The following is a 13,678-nucleotide window of genomic DNA, read 5'->3' on the forward strand; positions in this document are numbered from 1 at the left end:
CTTGGCTGATGCGTAAGGGATTTTGGTGTCTGACTTAGTCATGCTGCTGCAACCACCCTCTGTTCTCTCCTTGCTGCAGGTGGGATCACGGTATCTGTGGTAGCTTTCTTCTTCACCATTAAGTTCCTCTTTGAGCTTGCCGCACGTATAGTCAGCTTCCTTCAGCATGAGGACCGGGAACGTCGAGGGGAGCGAACTATTTATGACTACGTGCGAGGCAACTACCTGGATCCCCGGTCCTGCAAAATCTCCTGGGATTGGAAGGACCCCTGTGAGGTGGGCCACAGCATGGCCTTCCGAGTGCATGTAAGGGAATATTTCTGTTTCTATGCAGTTTTGGAGGCAGGAACAGGAGTCTGAGTTAGGGATGGGCTCTTCAAATGTTTTTTCTTGGGGCCAAGCTGGATGTAATTTAGGAGTAGGAAAGCTATGTGTTTATGCCTTCTGCCCCCTGTAACTGTCTTGCAGAACTCTGTAAGTACATATGAGGTTTGGCGCTCCTTAAAATCTCGTCTCCTTCTCTTTAGAATCCTCTGAAGAGCCGGAAGGGACCAGGCTTGTCCAATCTAGTGCTTCCTTTACTGGGAAGTGAGTGGGCTGAGCCTTGCCTTCAACAGACTTGGTGTTATGTTTTGATTGTGCAGCTGAAGTTGGGAGCGTAGGAGTGGGCATTTTACCAACCTAAGAGCTGTAAAGCTTTATGGCCACGCCTCGTTCCTCAAAAATTGAGTGTTATTCTGTTTGACCTGGAAAAGCTTGCGAAGAACACTTGTTTCCTTCCAATCTCAAAAGGCCAAGTCTAGGAGAATGGGACAAGTATGCAAATAAGATGTGTGAGGGGCCTGAATACTGAGAGTTTGGAGTTATGTGGAGAAAGTTTGAACAGGTTTTACTGGGCTCATGCACCCACCTTTATGCCCCACCTTCCCCACCCAGAAGGGTATCAAAATAAGAAGAACGGTTCAGCTAGGTTGCCATACTCATGCCTCTCGGGAAGTTGAGGAAAACCATTCTGCTTGAGGGTGAGTGAGAAGTTCTAACTCCAGGGCAGGCAGTGAAAAAGAGCTAGGGGGAGAGGGACTTGTTCTGTTCTTGCTGCTTGAATTTATTCCCATGCTACTTCAGGCCCCATGCCCTCCCTTATTTAGAAACAGGGAATAGTAGTAACCTTTTGCTGACTACAGGCTGATTGCAGATGGCAGGCAGGATCTGGCCCACAAGCTGCTAGCTCTTGAAGTGCCAGACACATAGGGTTTCAAGGTGTAATTCTTTCCTTGTAAGGAAGTACTGGTCAAGGTGTGTTACCTTCTGAAATTGTACAGCAGATCACTTCTGTGATTGAGCTGTCTGTGATTTCTTTTTATCTAACGCATTGTTGTCATGCTGATGCTTTTTTGTCAGTACAGACTGGCTCAGCTCCTTAGGTCAGCATCTTCTCCATGCTGTTTTATGTGACAGATTGGTGAGAGCTTTTCCAGAGCTTAGCTGTACAAACGTTCAAGATCTGCTTGTTTCTCTGAAAGGATGTGGCTTTGCTTTTTTCCTTTTGGTAGCGGGTTCTCTTAGTTTCTGCTCTGATATTGCAGTAATAGTGCAGAGAAAAAGTGCCTAGAGGCGTGTTCTTTTCAGGGCACTCATTTGAACCCCAGCACAAAAGAGAATGAGGCTGTTCAATACCCACTTGTGCACTGTTCGCTTGGGAGAACACAGCCTGTGTGACAGTGCTGGATGTTAATTTTTTTTCCTTTGCTGAGCTGAGGTTCTTGCCCTTGTTTCCCCAAGGCGACTTGCTTTCTCTTCCTCTGTGCACTGCATATTTTTGCTGACCTGGACTTCTCCATTTCCCATGCAGTTATTCTATAAAAATGGGCAACCCTTCCCTGCTCACCGGCCTGTGGGGCTGCGAGTTCACATCTGCCATGTGGAGCTAGCAATTGATATTCCTGTCACCCAAGAAGTTCTTCAGGAGCCTAATTCCAATGTGGTAAAAGTGGCCTTCACTGTGCGCAGGGCTGGGAGATACGAGATCACTGTAAAACTTGGTGGCTTGAATGTGGCCTACAGCCCCTACTACAAGGTGTTCCAGCCAGGTAAGGTCTAAGTGGCCCTCTAATGATTCAAAATACATTTGGAGGTATTGGAGGCAGCTAGGTAAATGTGTTTCCAGCTAAAATAGGTAGGTGACAGGGAAAGGGTTACCCTTCACCATTTACCTCCTGCCATGTGTAGATTCCAGCAATAGACCCATGACTAAAACATACTTGTGACTACCAGTACGTGTCAGAATAGAAACTGCCTTACAGAATAAGTAATTAGTGCTGCTTAAACTCCCTAACCACTTATGTCACGTTCTCCATTTTGTAGTAACTTCTCCATGATCAGAGAAGAGTCAGAGAATGCCTTTTGTGAAAGTATTGATTTATTTGTGGAAATACTGTCATGATTTGATTCTTCAACACCCTACTCTATTCCTTTAAGCTCCTGGAGCAGTTGATATCTTTGATTATACAGTCTTCAAGAACATTTCCTTTTTATCCATTTTGAATTTGTTTCCTTCTACTTTTGTATTTTGACCCCAGTGGGCATCTTTTATACTTCACATATGTGTTCATTGAAAGTACCTCTATTCCATTGCATGGTGAATAGATACAAGGCTTGCTGAGATACCCCTTCAGAAAGAGGAAGCTTACATTTAACTCAGATGCCCTTGAGGCTAAAGTTGGTTTGGCAAGCTGAATTTGCAGGTTTCCTTGGATGTCAGCTGTCTTGTTGTTTGTATGTGTGGTGGGAGCAAGTTCTTAAGCTGAAGGTTAGAGTGGTGCAAAAAACATCTGTTGGAGGGCCAGTAACTAGGTTTGCTTTATCAGTACGAAGTTTATGACCCAAGGCAAACCCTGTGCACTGCACTGTGTATTTCAGTGATCAGATACTTTGGTTTTTTTAATGTAGGGACATAGAATGTGTTTAACTTTGATCCGTTTTCAAGAGTATTGTGCCCCTGATTGCTTTTCTTCTGTTCTTTGTAGCTTCACCTTGTAATTTGTTTGACTCTAAACTGTTGTTGTCTGCTTCAGGGATGGTGGTTCCCTCCAAAACCAAAATTGTCTGCCATTTCTCCACCCTGGTGCTGACCTGTGGGCAGCAGCACACTCTGCAGATAGTTCCCAGAGATGAGTATGACAATCCCACCAGCAATTCTGTGTCCCTGATAGATGAGCACAATTACAATATCTCCATCTACGAGGTGAGTGCAACCTCATCCCTTGCTGCTTGACTTCAGGTGAGCTAGAGACCCTCACCTTATTAATTTGTTTTCTGTTTAGCTGGGTCCTCAAGAAGAAGAGAGCTCTGATGTTGTGTTTGAGAAGTCTGTGGTGTCCAATCGGCAGACTTGCGAAGTGTTCTTCCGACTCACCTTGCACTGTAGGGGGTGTTTCCATGCCTGCATCTCCTACCAGAACCAGCCCATAAGCAATGGTGATTTTGACATCATTGTTCTAAGTGGTGAGTCAAGAGCTACTCAGTATTCATTCTCCAGGTGTCCTCTTACAAGATGCTTTGGACACTTGGTGTAGCAGAGCTAAATGTGGCTTCCCTGCAGGCTAGCCATGCCTAATTGCTAAAGAAATGCCTATTCATTTAAAAATGCCGAGGTAAATGAATTTGCTGTTGACAAGGGAGATCTCTGAAGGCTGATATTCTCTGTTCCATCAGCAGATAAGGGCACACGTGTTTTTTTCACCTATCTCAGGAAGCTTACCTTTGAAACTAGGCAATTTTTATTGCTTGCCAAGTGCTAACTTGGCATCTGAGTCATACTGTGAGCCAGTCATGTATTGTCTGGTAAGCTGTATGGCTGAAGAACACTGCATGTAACTTGTGTGCTTTTTTACAATTTTGTAATTCCTGGTTTCTTCAGGAGTGACCTAGTCTGCAATGTGGCTGACACATGGCTATGCCTTCAGGCTGGTGCTCTGAGGCAGAGGTTCTGTATGCCTTTTTTCCTTGAACCAGTCACTGAAGCCAGAACAGACAAACTGCTGTCTTGAAATCCTTTCATCCACTCCTGGGTTCTCTTTATCAGAGTTTCCCTTGACCAGGTTTTCCTTTGGATGTGTAGCCTTTTCTTTAAAATCTTAGTAACTAATTTGGTGGTGGTCTGTGGATTCTTTAGGTTTTTTATTCTGGTCTCCATTAAGATTTACACAACTCTTTTATATCTATTTCCCTCAGAAAACGAAAAGAACATTGTAGAACGCAATGTGTCCACCTCAGGTGTCAGTATTTACTTTGAAGCCTACCTTTACGATGCTCCTAGTTATACCAACACTCAGTGGCAACTTCCACCAACGCACCTGAGCTCCTCCCAGCGCCGTCCTTCTACTGCAACTGAGGATGAAGATGAAGATTCTCCCTCTGACAGCCAAACCCCTGAGAAAGTGAAGAAACCTAAAAAAGTGTACTGCTATGTGTCACCTAAGGTAGATATCATAAAGTTACCACTGTTGAGTGCATGTTTAAAGTACACTGCAACTAAGAGTTTCCTTATGCCCTATATCTTATCTCCAGAATTAGGTGCCTCAGATTTGGTTAAAAAAGGTTTGCCTAAGGCTAGCCATCAAACTTGGAGCTCATGACTGAGAATAATGTTAAAATGCTCCTTGAAGTTTTAAGACTCCATGTGTCTTTCTAGGTCTGATCCAAAGTCTATTGGGACTTTTCTCTCTGAGTGTTCGGTAGATATTCTGTTTGCCTTTCTTTTGCTCTGGTCAGGTCAGACCTGCATTTCCCTTTCCCAGTTTCCGATACCTGTAGATTGGAACATAGAGGAAGACACTTCTCAGATTTAATGTCTTTGCCCCGTTTCTTGAATGTTTCAGGGAAAAGAAAAGGAAAAAAGTGGACAGAGGACAAAGGGTAAATGTATAAGTAGAAGAAACAGGATTCAAGCAATTCAAGAGAAACTAAGGATTCTCTTATACTAAGAATAAATAAATACAATAAGAAAGAAAATTCCACTAAATCTACTAATAAATTTAAATTCACTTTGATAATATCTGCCTGAGGGTGTTAAGAGAGCTGGCTGACACTGTTGCGAGGCCGCTCCTTGTAATCTTTGAGAAGTCGTGGAGATTGGGTGATGTCCCAGAATACTGGAAGAAGGCTAATATCACCTTCATCTACAAGAAGGGCTTAAAGAAGGATTCAGGAGATTATAGGTCCATCAGTCTTACTTCAGTCCCTGGGAAAGTTATGGAACAAATCCTCCTGGTGGCTATCACAAGTCAAATGAAGCACATGATTGGGAAAAGCCAGCATGGATTCACCAAGGGCAAATTGTGCTTGACACACCTGATTACCTCCTATGACACAGTGACCTGCCCAGTTGACGTGGGGCAAGTGATGGACATTGTCTACCTGGATTTCTCTGAGGCTTTCAGTATGGTTTCCCACAGCCTCCTACTAGAGAAAATGATGTGTTACGGTCTAGACAAGTGGTCTGTGCAGTGTGTCAGCCAGTGGGAACTGGCTGACAGGTCCTACCCAGAGGGTGGTGGTAAATAGTTCCTTTTCAAACTGGCAACCTGTCATGATTGGGGTCCCCCAGGGCTCGGTGTGGGGCCCGATGCCATTTAATATCTTCATAAGTGATCTGGATGATGGGATCAAGTGTACCCTGGTGAAGTTTGCCAGTGATACCAAACTGAGTGGGGAAGTAGACATTTTGGAAGGGAGAGCCACCCTGCAGGTATACCTGGGTAGGCTGGAAGAGTGGGCTAACAAGGACCTTAAGTTCAACAAAGACAAATGTAAGGTTTTGCACCTGGGAAAACATAATCCAGGACTGCAGCACAGGCTGGGATTACCTGGCTGGGGAGCAGCTGTGTGGAAAGGGACTTGGGGGTCCTGAGGGAGAAGCTCAGTGTGAGTGAAGTGTGCGCTGCTGCGGCAAAGAAAGCCAACAGAATACTAGGTTGCATCAACAAGGGCATCAGCAGTAGAGATAAAGAAGATATTAATCCCACTCTACTCAGCGCTTCTCAGGTCACAACTGGAATACTGTGTTCAGTTTTGGTCCCTGCTACGCAAAAAAAGATGTGGACAGGCTGGAGAGGGTCCAGAGAAAGGCAAAGAAGATGATCAAAGGACTGGGAAGCCTGCCGTATGAGGAAAGGCTGAGAGAACTGGGTTTGTTCAGCCTTGAGGAAAGAAGGCTTAGGGAAGACTCTTATCACCGTGTTCCAGTGTTTAGAGGGTGGCTATAAAGAAGATGGAGACTCCCTTCTTGCAAGGTGTCACATGGAGAAGATGAGGGGTAATGGGTACAAGTTACTCCTGGGGAGACTCCGATTGGACACGAGAGGAAAATTTTTTGCAATGAGAACAATCAGCCATTGGAGTAATCTCCCCAGGGAAGTGGTGGATTCCCCAGCATTGGATGCTTTTAAGATTTGACTATACGGGGTGCTGGGCCACCTTGTCTAGACTGTGTTTTTGCCAAGAAAAGTTGGACCAGATGATCTTTGAGGTCCCTTCCGCCTGGTACTCTAAGGTTCTATGATTAATCTATCGATCTGAATGCATTCTGAAAAATGCAGTGCTAAATATCAAAGCAAAAGACTAATCCAGGAATTGCTTTCCTGACAAAGAGAGGAAGGACTGTGAAACTGTTATAGGAGGGAGGGAAGGTGTTCCTAGAGATTTCTAAATCTCTGCTGCATGTGGCTCTGAAAACTGACTTTGGGAATGAGTGCTGGGTCCTCATGAGCTCAGCATCCTTTCATCCTTGGGGTATCTTTCTGGACGTTTGTACTCTTTTCTATTGCATTACCTGGTAAAAGATCACCAGAAGTGGGTACTGTTGCAGGTTCCCTTTAAGTGCCAGAGTTATTAATGTGATTCTGACGTTTGCGTAATTGTATCCGTGGATATCTCTATATATACCCAGAGCATCTGTCCTGTACAGTAGATAACTGTTACTATGCTGTTATTTCTTTAAGGGGTTGCTGTTCATATTTGCTTTGTTTCTGGAGAAATGCTGCTCATCATTTTTTCCAGTCATTGCAGCTAAAACAGGCTTGTGGAGGAAATGGTTTTGTGTTTTGTCTAAAGATGCTAAAATTTCATTTTAGCTTGCTCTCCAGAGGGTGACAGTTCCACAGTTAGTAGTTATTTCTTCTGGCAGAAATACACTGACAAGAAATTTCTATAAATGTCCTGGATTTAGCAATTGCAAATCCTTTTTAGAAGTTGTTTGAAATGGTTGTGGAAATTGGGGAGTAGTAGCAATAGTTCTATTAGGCAGTGTGACCTTTTCCAAAACCTTTTTGTCAATGTATTACAATCTTGTCCTGAATTCAGCCTCTCAAGTCCACTTAACTTTACCTTCCAATTGGACTGGTAAGGTTCTACTGAACACAACAGCTTACTGCTGTAAAATCTGTGTCATGCTGGTATCCCATATGTATTGTAAATGCATGCAGTAGAGTCTTACTGACAAGCTGCTTACAGTTCTGTACAGCTTTAAAGGTTTTTACACATTGTGCCAGAGGAGGGTGTCACCAAATGTTGCAGAAACTTGTCCCTGGGGTTGGAGGGAGATCTGGCCTTACAGATCTGTCTTGTGCCTCGCGTTTCAGAGGCAATCCTTAACAGATGTGTGACTTTTAACATTTTCTTTTCCTTGTGGTTACTCAGCAATTCTCAGTGAAAGAATTCTACCTGAAGATCATTCCATGGCGCCTTTTCACCTTTAGAGTATGTCCTGGCACAAAGGTGAGCCTCTTTCTGTCTAGCTGTCACTGCACCTCCCTATTATTAGCTTGTGGTCCTTGTGAGCGATAGTCTGATTTTTGATTTTGGAGAGAAGGGCTGCCACCCAGAGAGCAACACTTTGTTGTGTAAAATTCAGAGTTTGGAATTCCCTCTCAGTGCCTAAATCCTGCTAGTATTTATGAATAGGAGCCAGTTGTATCACTCCTACCTGCCTTTTGTCCCACTCCTAGGCAAAAATCTTGATTTCTTTTGCATTTCTCTTGTTTATTTTCCTCATAACCTTGCTAAAATGCTGTGACTGTGTCCACTGAAGCCCCTAGGGTAGGGTGTGAGGTTTGAAGCAGCCTCCTAACTGGAGTCCAGATGCTTGAACTGGATGTTAACTGCATCTGCATGGGTAAGCAGAGAAAGTCTTAGAGAGCAAGTGATGTTGCTCTGTCTACTGAACATGCTGTGCCTTCTGCATGATGGGTTTACCCTTTCTTGCATCTTTTTGCTGCTAGTTTTCATACCTTGGTCCTGACCCTGTGCACAAATTACTGACACTGGTGGTGGATGATGGGATCCAACCCCCTGTGGAGCTCAGCTGCAAGGAGAGGAACATCTTGGCAGCCACTTTCATTCGCTCTCTGCATAAAAACATAGGTAAAGGGGTGGTGAGGTGGGTACAGTAGTCAGGAAGTTAGCACTTGAGTCTGCTAGTTTCCCTTGGGGATGAAGATGGCCAGCACTGAATGACCTCTGATGAGAACTGATTCCTGGAGTCTCATTTTCTGTTCCTGTTGGTGCTTCCAATGAATGTATTTCATCATGCCGGCTGTTCCTATTCAGTTTGGCTTTTCTGTCAGGCTCTTTGAAAGCGCACCTGTGAGTATCTGAATGTCAGCAAGACTAACTGCAGACTGCCTTTAGAGTTCTGTTTCCAAACTTTGCTGCAATAAACTCATCCTGGGCTGTAAAGCTGACCTGTGCAGTTAGTCTTAGGAATACCTTCTAGATGTTTGAGGTGTTGACAGCTCAGGCCTAACCCAAATCGTCACTATTCTCAGGAGGCTCGGAGACCTTCCAGGACAAAGTGAACTTCTTTCAGCGAGAGCTACGTCAGGTGCATATGAAAAGACCTCATTCGAAGGTCACACTGAAGGTCAGCCGTCACTGTCTGCTGGAGTCGGTGAGTGTACAGGTCACTTTGCTTAAACCCAATGCTTCCTCCATCCTTCTTGTTCTGCTCAGTGCCTAAGGAAATCCAGACCTGCATGTGCTAGGACAACTGTGCTAAAAACGATTAGTCCTCTTTCAAGGCAGATGCCAGTAGACAGCTTGAGAAGGCAGGGGAAAAAAATAATCTCAGGGTAGCTCCTCTGTGTTCAGGTTTGGTATTGCGTGGGATGCTGTGTTCCTTCTCTACAGCCATTAAGATCAGATCAATTTCTTAAGTAATTAGGAAACTTCAGTGCTGATAAATATTTAAGGAACTCATTGCAGAGTAAATCAAGCCCTGAGAGATGTCTAGGGTAAATGCATGCATAGCCTGTAAAAGCAGGAAATCTGATGGTCCTATTCTGTCCCCTCTTTACGTTGGCATCTGAGGGCCCAGAGAGAGACTGCCTACCTGGACCAGATTTGGGAGCAGAACCTAGAGCTCCTGAGTCTCTATCTACTGTTTTTCTGGTACAGAGCTGTTTGGTGAGATAAGCTGTCAAGTCAGGTGTCACTGATCTGCGTGCATGAAACTCTTGCATCGACAGGCTTCTAGAGGTGTTTCAGCGTGATGATAAAATATTCTGTAGAGTCCTTAAGTCTTCACCTATGTTGACCTGAGCTGATGTGTTTCTGAAATCAAACTTAAAAAGAGTCATTCATGTAATACAGTTGTTAACTGACATTCTAAACACTGTGTACGCAGGGCAGGCAGTTACCCGAACTTATTGTTTCCACATGTGTCTCGCAACAGTAATATCATAAAGATGGAAAAGAACATTTCTGGGGAAAGCAGGAGTGGCTGGGATTTTCCTTGATTTACACTCAGTAAATCTGTGTTTTGGAATATCTTCTGCACGTACGAGTTTGCAGTGTTTACGAAATTATGTTTCGCTTAATAGCTTGCTACAAAATGACTTCATTTCTAAACAGTATTTCCATGACTATTTTTTCCCTGCTATTTTGGAAATTCCTCCACTGTCATGAGCACTGGTGTTACAGCCTGGTGTGAGGCAAAATAAATTAAGGGCCATAATAATAATGAATGTAAACTTTTGGTGTCCGAGGTTGACTGGCACAATGAATGTGACCATTGTGTTCAGTCCAGAGGTGTAACTAGCGTGACACTCTAACCTATTTGAAGATAAGCTAAGCCAAAGCTACCTGTATGGCTGAGGACTGCTGTGTAGCTTTTGAAATTTTCTTTAATTGGAATCCAGCATTGAGACACAGGAAGTTCTACACGCTTGAAATATTTTGTTACTTTTCTGCATTGTGACTTGCTTTAAGTATGAACTCAGTGAACTGTTCAAGCTATTTTCTAATGCACTCTGAAGCATTCCTTTTTTAAATCTAACTTGTGGGCTGACAGTGCTTTACAGAAACTGTTCCTTCCCACAAGCATTTTAATACTTTAAACAATACTTGAGAGGAATACATCTGTGCTGTGCTAAAACCTCATACTGATTTTTAAGATGAGCTGTACTTATATGGATAATGTCTCTCATAATAGAAAATGAGGAACTGGCTTCCATGGCTTTGGACAAATAAGAATTAGACCTTAGGAGTTCCTAATTCTCTGTCTTATACTTTAAAGTATTAGACTGTTTTGTGTTGCGTAAATTGCCCATCTGCATGTGCAGGATTGCATATTGGTTACGGGGTGCCAAGCAATAACAGCTGCTGCTATTTTCTTTATTTTTTTTCAGTCTTTTAAAGCAACGCGAAATTTTTCTGTTTCTGACTGGAGCAAAAACTTTGAAGTGATTTTTCAGGATGAAGAAGGTGAGTTATCCTGTGAATATATTTAAGGAGGAAGTGAAAGGAATGACAGTGGAGTAGTTTGTCTGAAATTCTGGTTTCTTGTAGCATGTCTGTCCTTTGTGGCTTTCCAGCCCTCTCACTTTCCCATAGATGTTAGTGAATTATCCTGTTGGTGCTATTCTATCACTACTTTATGTAGGGACCCGAGGGCCAAAAAATATTAAGACTAGGTTTGGGAGGAGAACCTAGAGTTCTGGAGTCCCTCTCTACTGCTTTTTTGCTATGGAGCTGTTCACTGCGATGAGCTCTCATGTCAGGTAATACGGAGCAGCGTGCATCAAACTCTTGAACTGATGAGCCACAGATGACCAAGCTTGTTTTATCTTCTAGCTCTGGACTGGGGAGGTCCACGCAGAGAGTGGTTTGAGCTCATCTGTAAGGCATTATTTGATACCACCAATCAACTCTTCACTCGCTTTAGTGATAACAACCAGGCCTTGGTGAGTCTGCAGTTCCTACGCGGAATGCACAGAACTGTGTGCGTCAACGTGCTGCTGGTTAAATAATATTGCTGCAAAATTCATTAAGTATGCAACTTACTCATTCTGTAGCTTGGCTGCACAGTCACTTCCAGTGCCTCTCTCAAAACTTTACTTAATGATCTTAACATATTAACACTAAAGCTCCTGGGATAACCCGAGAGATGCAGTGACTTGAACTGGTCCCATACTTTCTATTTGTTCTAGCCTTGTCTGGTAGTTGGATGTTTCATTTTGCTTCCTCTTCACAGGTGCATCCAAATCCAGGGCGTCCCACATATTTACGACTCAAAGTGTATGAATTTGCAGGTCGTCTAGTAGGAAAGTGTCTTTATGAATCATCTCTGGGAGGTGCTTACAAACAGCTGGTTCGAGCTCGCTTCACCCGATCCTTCCTGGCTCAGATCATAGGACTTCGTATGCATTACAAGGTAAAGCTTCCCAGCCTTGTCTGAAGCTTGTAATGGTCTGGGGAGACGTTGAACATTGGTGTGGTAGAAGCAGATCCAGAGCCCTGGTTAACAATATATGTGGTTTATTGTGATTTTTTTTTTTTTAATTCCCTCCATGTCCCTGCCTTTTTCTTTCACACAGTATTTTGAAACGGATGACCCAGAATTCTATAAATCCAAAGTTTGTTTCATACTGAACAATGATGTGAGTGAGATGGATCTGGTCTTTGCTGAAGAGAAGTACAGCAAAACAGGACAACTGGAGAAGGTGAGGGAGGCAGTTTCTGAAGGTGGGGCAGTTTAACCCCTTCTGTCTGTAGCAGGGGAGGCTGAGAACTCTGCCCTGTGCCCCAGAAAACTGAGCTTACTCTGGGCAGTAGATCCTTGCTTAGGTTTATTCTGGTTGGGAGTTCAGATTTGGGGAATGCTGCTGGTCACATTCACATCAAGTGTTCTCCTGTTTTCAGGTGGTGGAACTGGTGACAGGAGGCGCTCAAATACCAGTGACCAATGAAAACAAAATCTTGTATCTAAATCTGCTTGCGCAGTACAGGCTGGCTAATCAGGTTAGGGAGGAGGTGGATCACTTCCTGAAAGGTAACATGATGTCTGCTCCCTGCTCCTTTCTGCTTCATCTCCCAGGGGATGGCATTTGCTGCTCTTCTCTCCTCTTCTCTTCCAGGTCTCAATGAGTTAGTTCCTGAGAACCTTCTGGCTATTTTTGATGAGAATGAGCTTGAGGTAATTGCTGCCTCCCTAAGCAATCTCTATCCTTACTTCCCCTCCTCTCTGACAAATGAAGCATTTTCTGTATCTGAAATAAAGCCAAAATGTTTCTTCTCTAAGCAGTTTGAACGTTTGTAATTTGCACAGTAGCTGTTGCCTTGTTTCCTGCGCTCATGACTTTCTGACTATCTCTTGCCTTTCAGTTGCTTATGTGCGGTACTGGAGATATCAGTGTCTGTGACTTCAAGGCACATGCTGTAGTGGTGGGAGGATCTTGGCACTTCCGTGAAAAGGCAAGTGAAAGGATTTCTGCCTCTTGCTTGCTGAAAACAGCTAGCCCAACTACAGCAGAAGACAACTTAAACTGGGAACAGATTTCTTGGATGGAAATTAGACTTCCAGAAGGACAAACTGGAAGATTCGGGGTCAGGAGTAGGACTGCATGCATTATGAAATAATGTTTCCCCCTAGAGATATCCTTCAGCCTGGCTGGCTAGAGATGATGCTTCTCTGTTACTAACAGGAAAAAAAAAATCATCAGCAGTGGTCTTTTTAAGAAAAATACAACAAAGCACTAATTAAGAACAGTTCAGCAGGGAATCGGGAGGAATTGGTGGGAATTATTGCTACTGAAGATGTTCATAGTGATATAATTATCTCTAAGGGATGCTTGAAGATCGTGATTGCAGCCTACGTGGAGTGTTTGGAATTCAGTGCTGTGGTAAAGACTACTGATGTAGTAGCCTAAATTTGTATCCTGTAATTGTTCACATCCCTCCCTCCCTTTCCCAGTGGGAGGGGTATGGGAATGGTAGCAACTTCATTTAAAAAAAATAATGGAAGCTGCCAAAAAGCCCAAGATAAAAAGAGATTGGGAGTACAAGCTTCCAGCTGTAAACACTGATGGTTCCACCTTCCTGCAAAAGTACCAGAGGATGTGAAAAAGCAAGAGATTAGCATAGTGCGAGAATCAAATGAACTGCATTGTAAACCTACCTCATTGCCTGTGCAGGTATTGCTAAAATTAAATCTCTGTGGGGAGAGCAGAAGCCTTTCTGCTTTAAGGGAAAGGACTGGTGGGAGGTAGTAGTGTGGGACATCTCTTAACTGATAAGAAGAAACTATGTAATACTTGCCTCTGTGTCACCCTGATAAAACAAAAAGAATATCTGACTCTTAGTACAGCACTTGCTTGCAAAGGGCAATTGACTGATCTTCTTG

General features: G+C 43.6%; 1 protein-coding gene across 4 annotated transcripts in view; it reads left to right on the forward strand.

The window, feature by feature from the left end:
- AREL1 (apoptosis resistant E3 ubiquitin protein ligase 1) overlaps window positions 1-13,678 on the forward strand; it is a 42,626-nt gene that overhangs the window by 6,574 nt on the left and 22,374 nt on the right. For all 4 annotated transcript variants that reach the window (XR_010070824.1, XR_010070823.1, XM_063333130.1 and 1 more), the window contains 15 exons: window positions 80-306; window positions 1,853-2,090; window positions 3,075-3,244; window positions 3,324-3,504; window positions 4,234-4,481; window positions 7,699-7,776; window positions 8,280-8,421; window positions 8,826-8,947; window positions 10,686-10,761; window positions 11,131-11,240; window positions 11,531-11,710; window positions 11,874-11,999; window positions 12,199-12,328; window positions 12,414-12,472; window positions 12,661-12,750. Coding sequence is in view for 2 of the 4 variants with exons in the window: in XM_063333130.1 (XP_063189200.1) it covers window positions 80-306; window positions 1,853-2,090; window positions 3,075-3,244; window positions 3,324-3,504; window positions 4,234-4,481; window positions 7,699-7,776; window positions 8,280-8,421; window positions 8,826-8,947; window positions 10,686-10,761; window positions 11,131-11,240; window positions 11,531-11,710; window positions 11,874-11,999; window positions 12,199-12,328; window positions 12,414-12,472; window positions 12,661-12,750 (2,177 nt within the window). In the remaining 2 variants the exon portion in view is untranslated. The remainder of the gene's footprint in view (window positions 1-79; window positions 307-1,852; window positions 2,091-3,074; window positions 3,245-3,323; window positions 3,505-4,233; window positions 4,482-7,698; window positions 7,777-8,279; window positions 8,422-8,825; window positions 8,948-10,685; window positions 10,762-11,130; window positions 11,241-11,530; window positions 11,711-11,873; window positions 12,000-12,198; window positions 12,329-12,413; window positions 12,473-12,660; window positions 12,751-13,678) is intronic.

This window comes from Chroicocephalus ridibundus, chromosome 4 (assembly GCF_963924245.1).
Source record: "Chroicocephalus ridibundus chromosome 4, bChrRid1.1, whole genome shotgun sequence".
Lineage (NCBI taxonomy): Eukaryota > Metazoa > Chordata > Aves > Charadriiformes > Laridae > Chroicocephalus > Chroicocephalus ridibundus.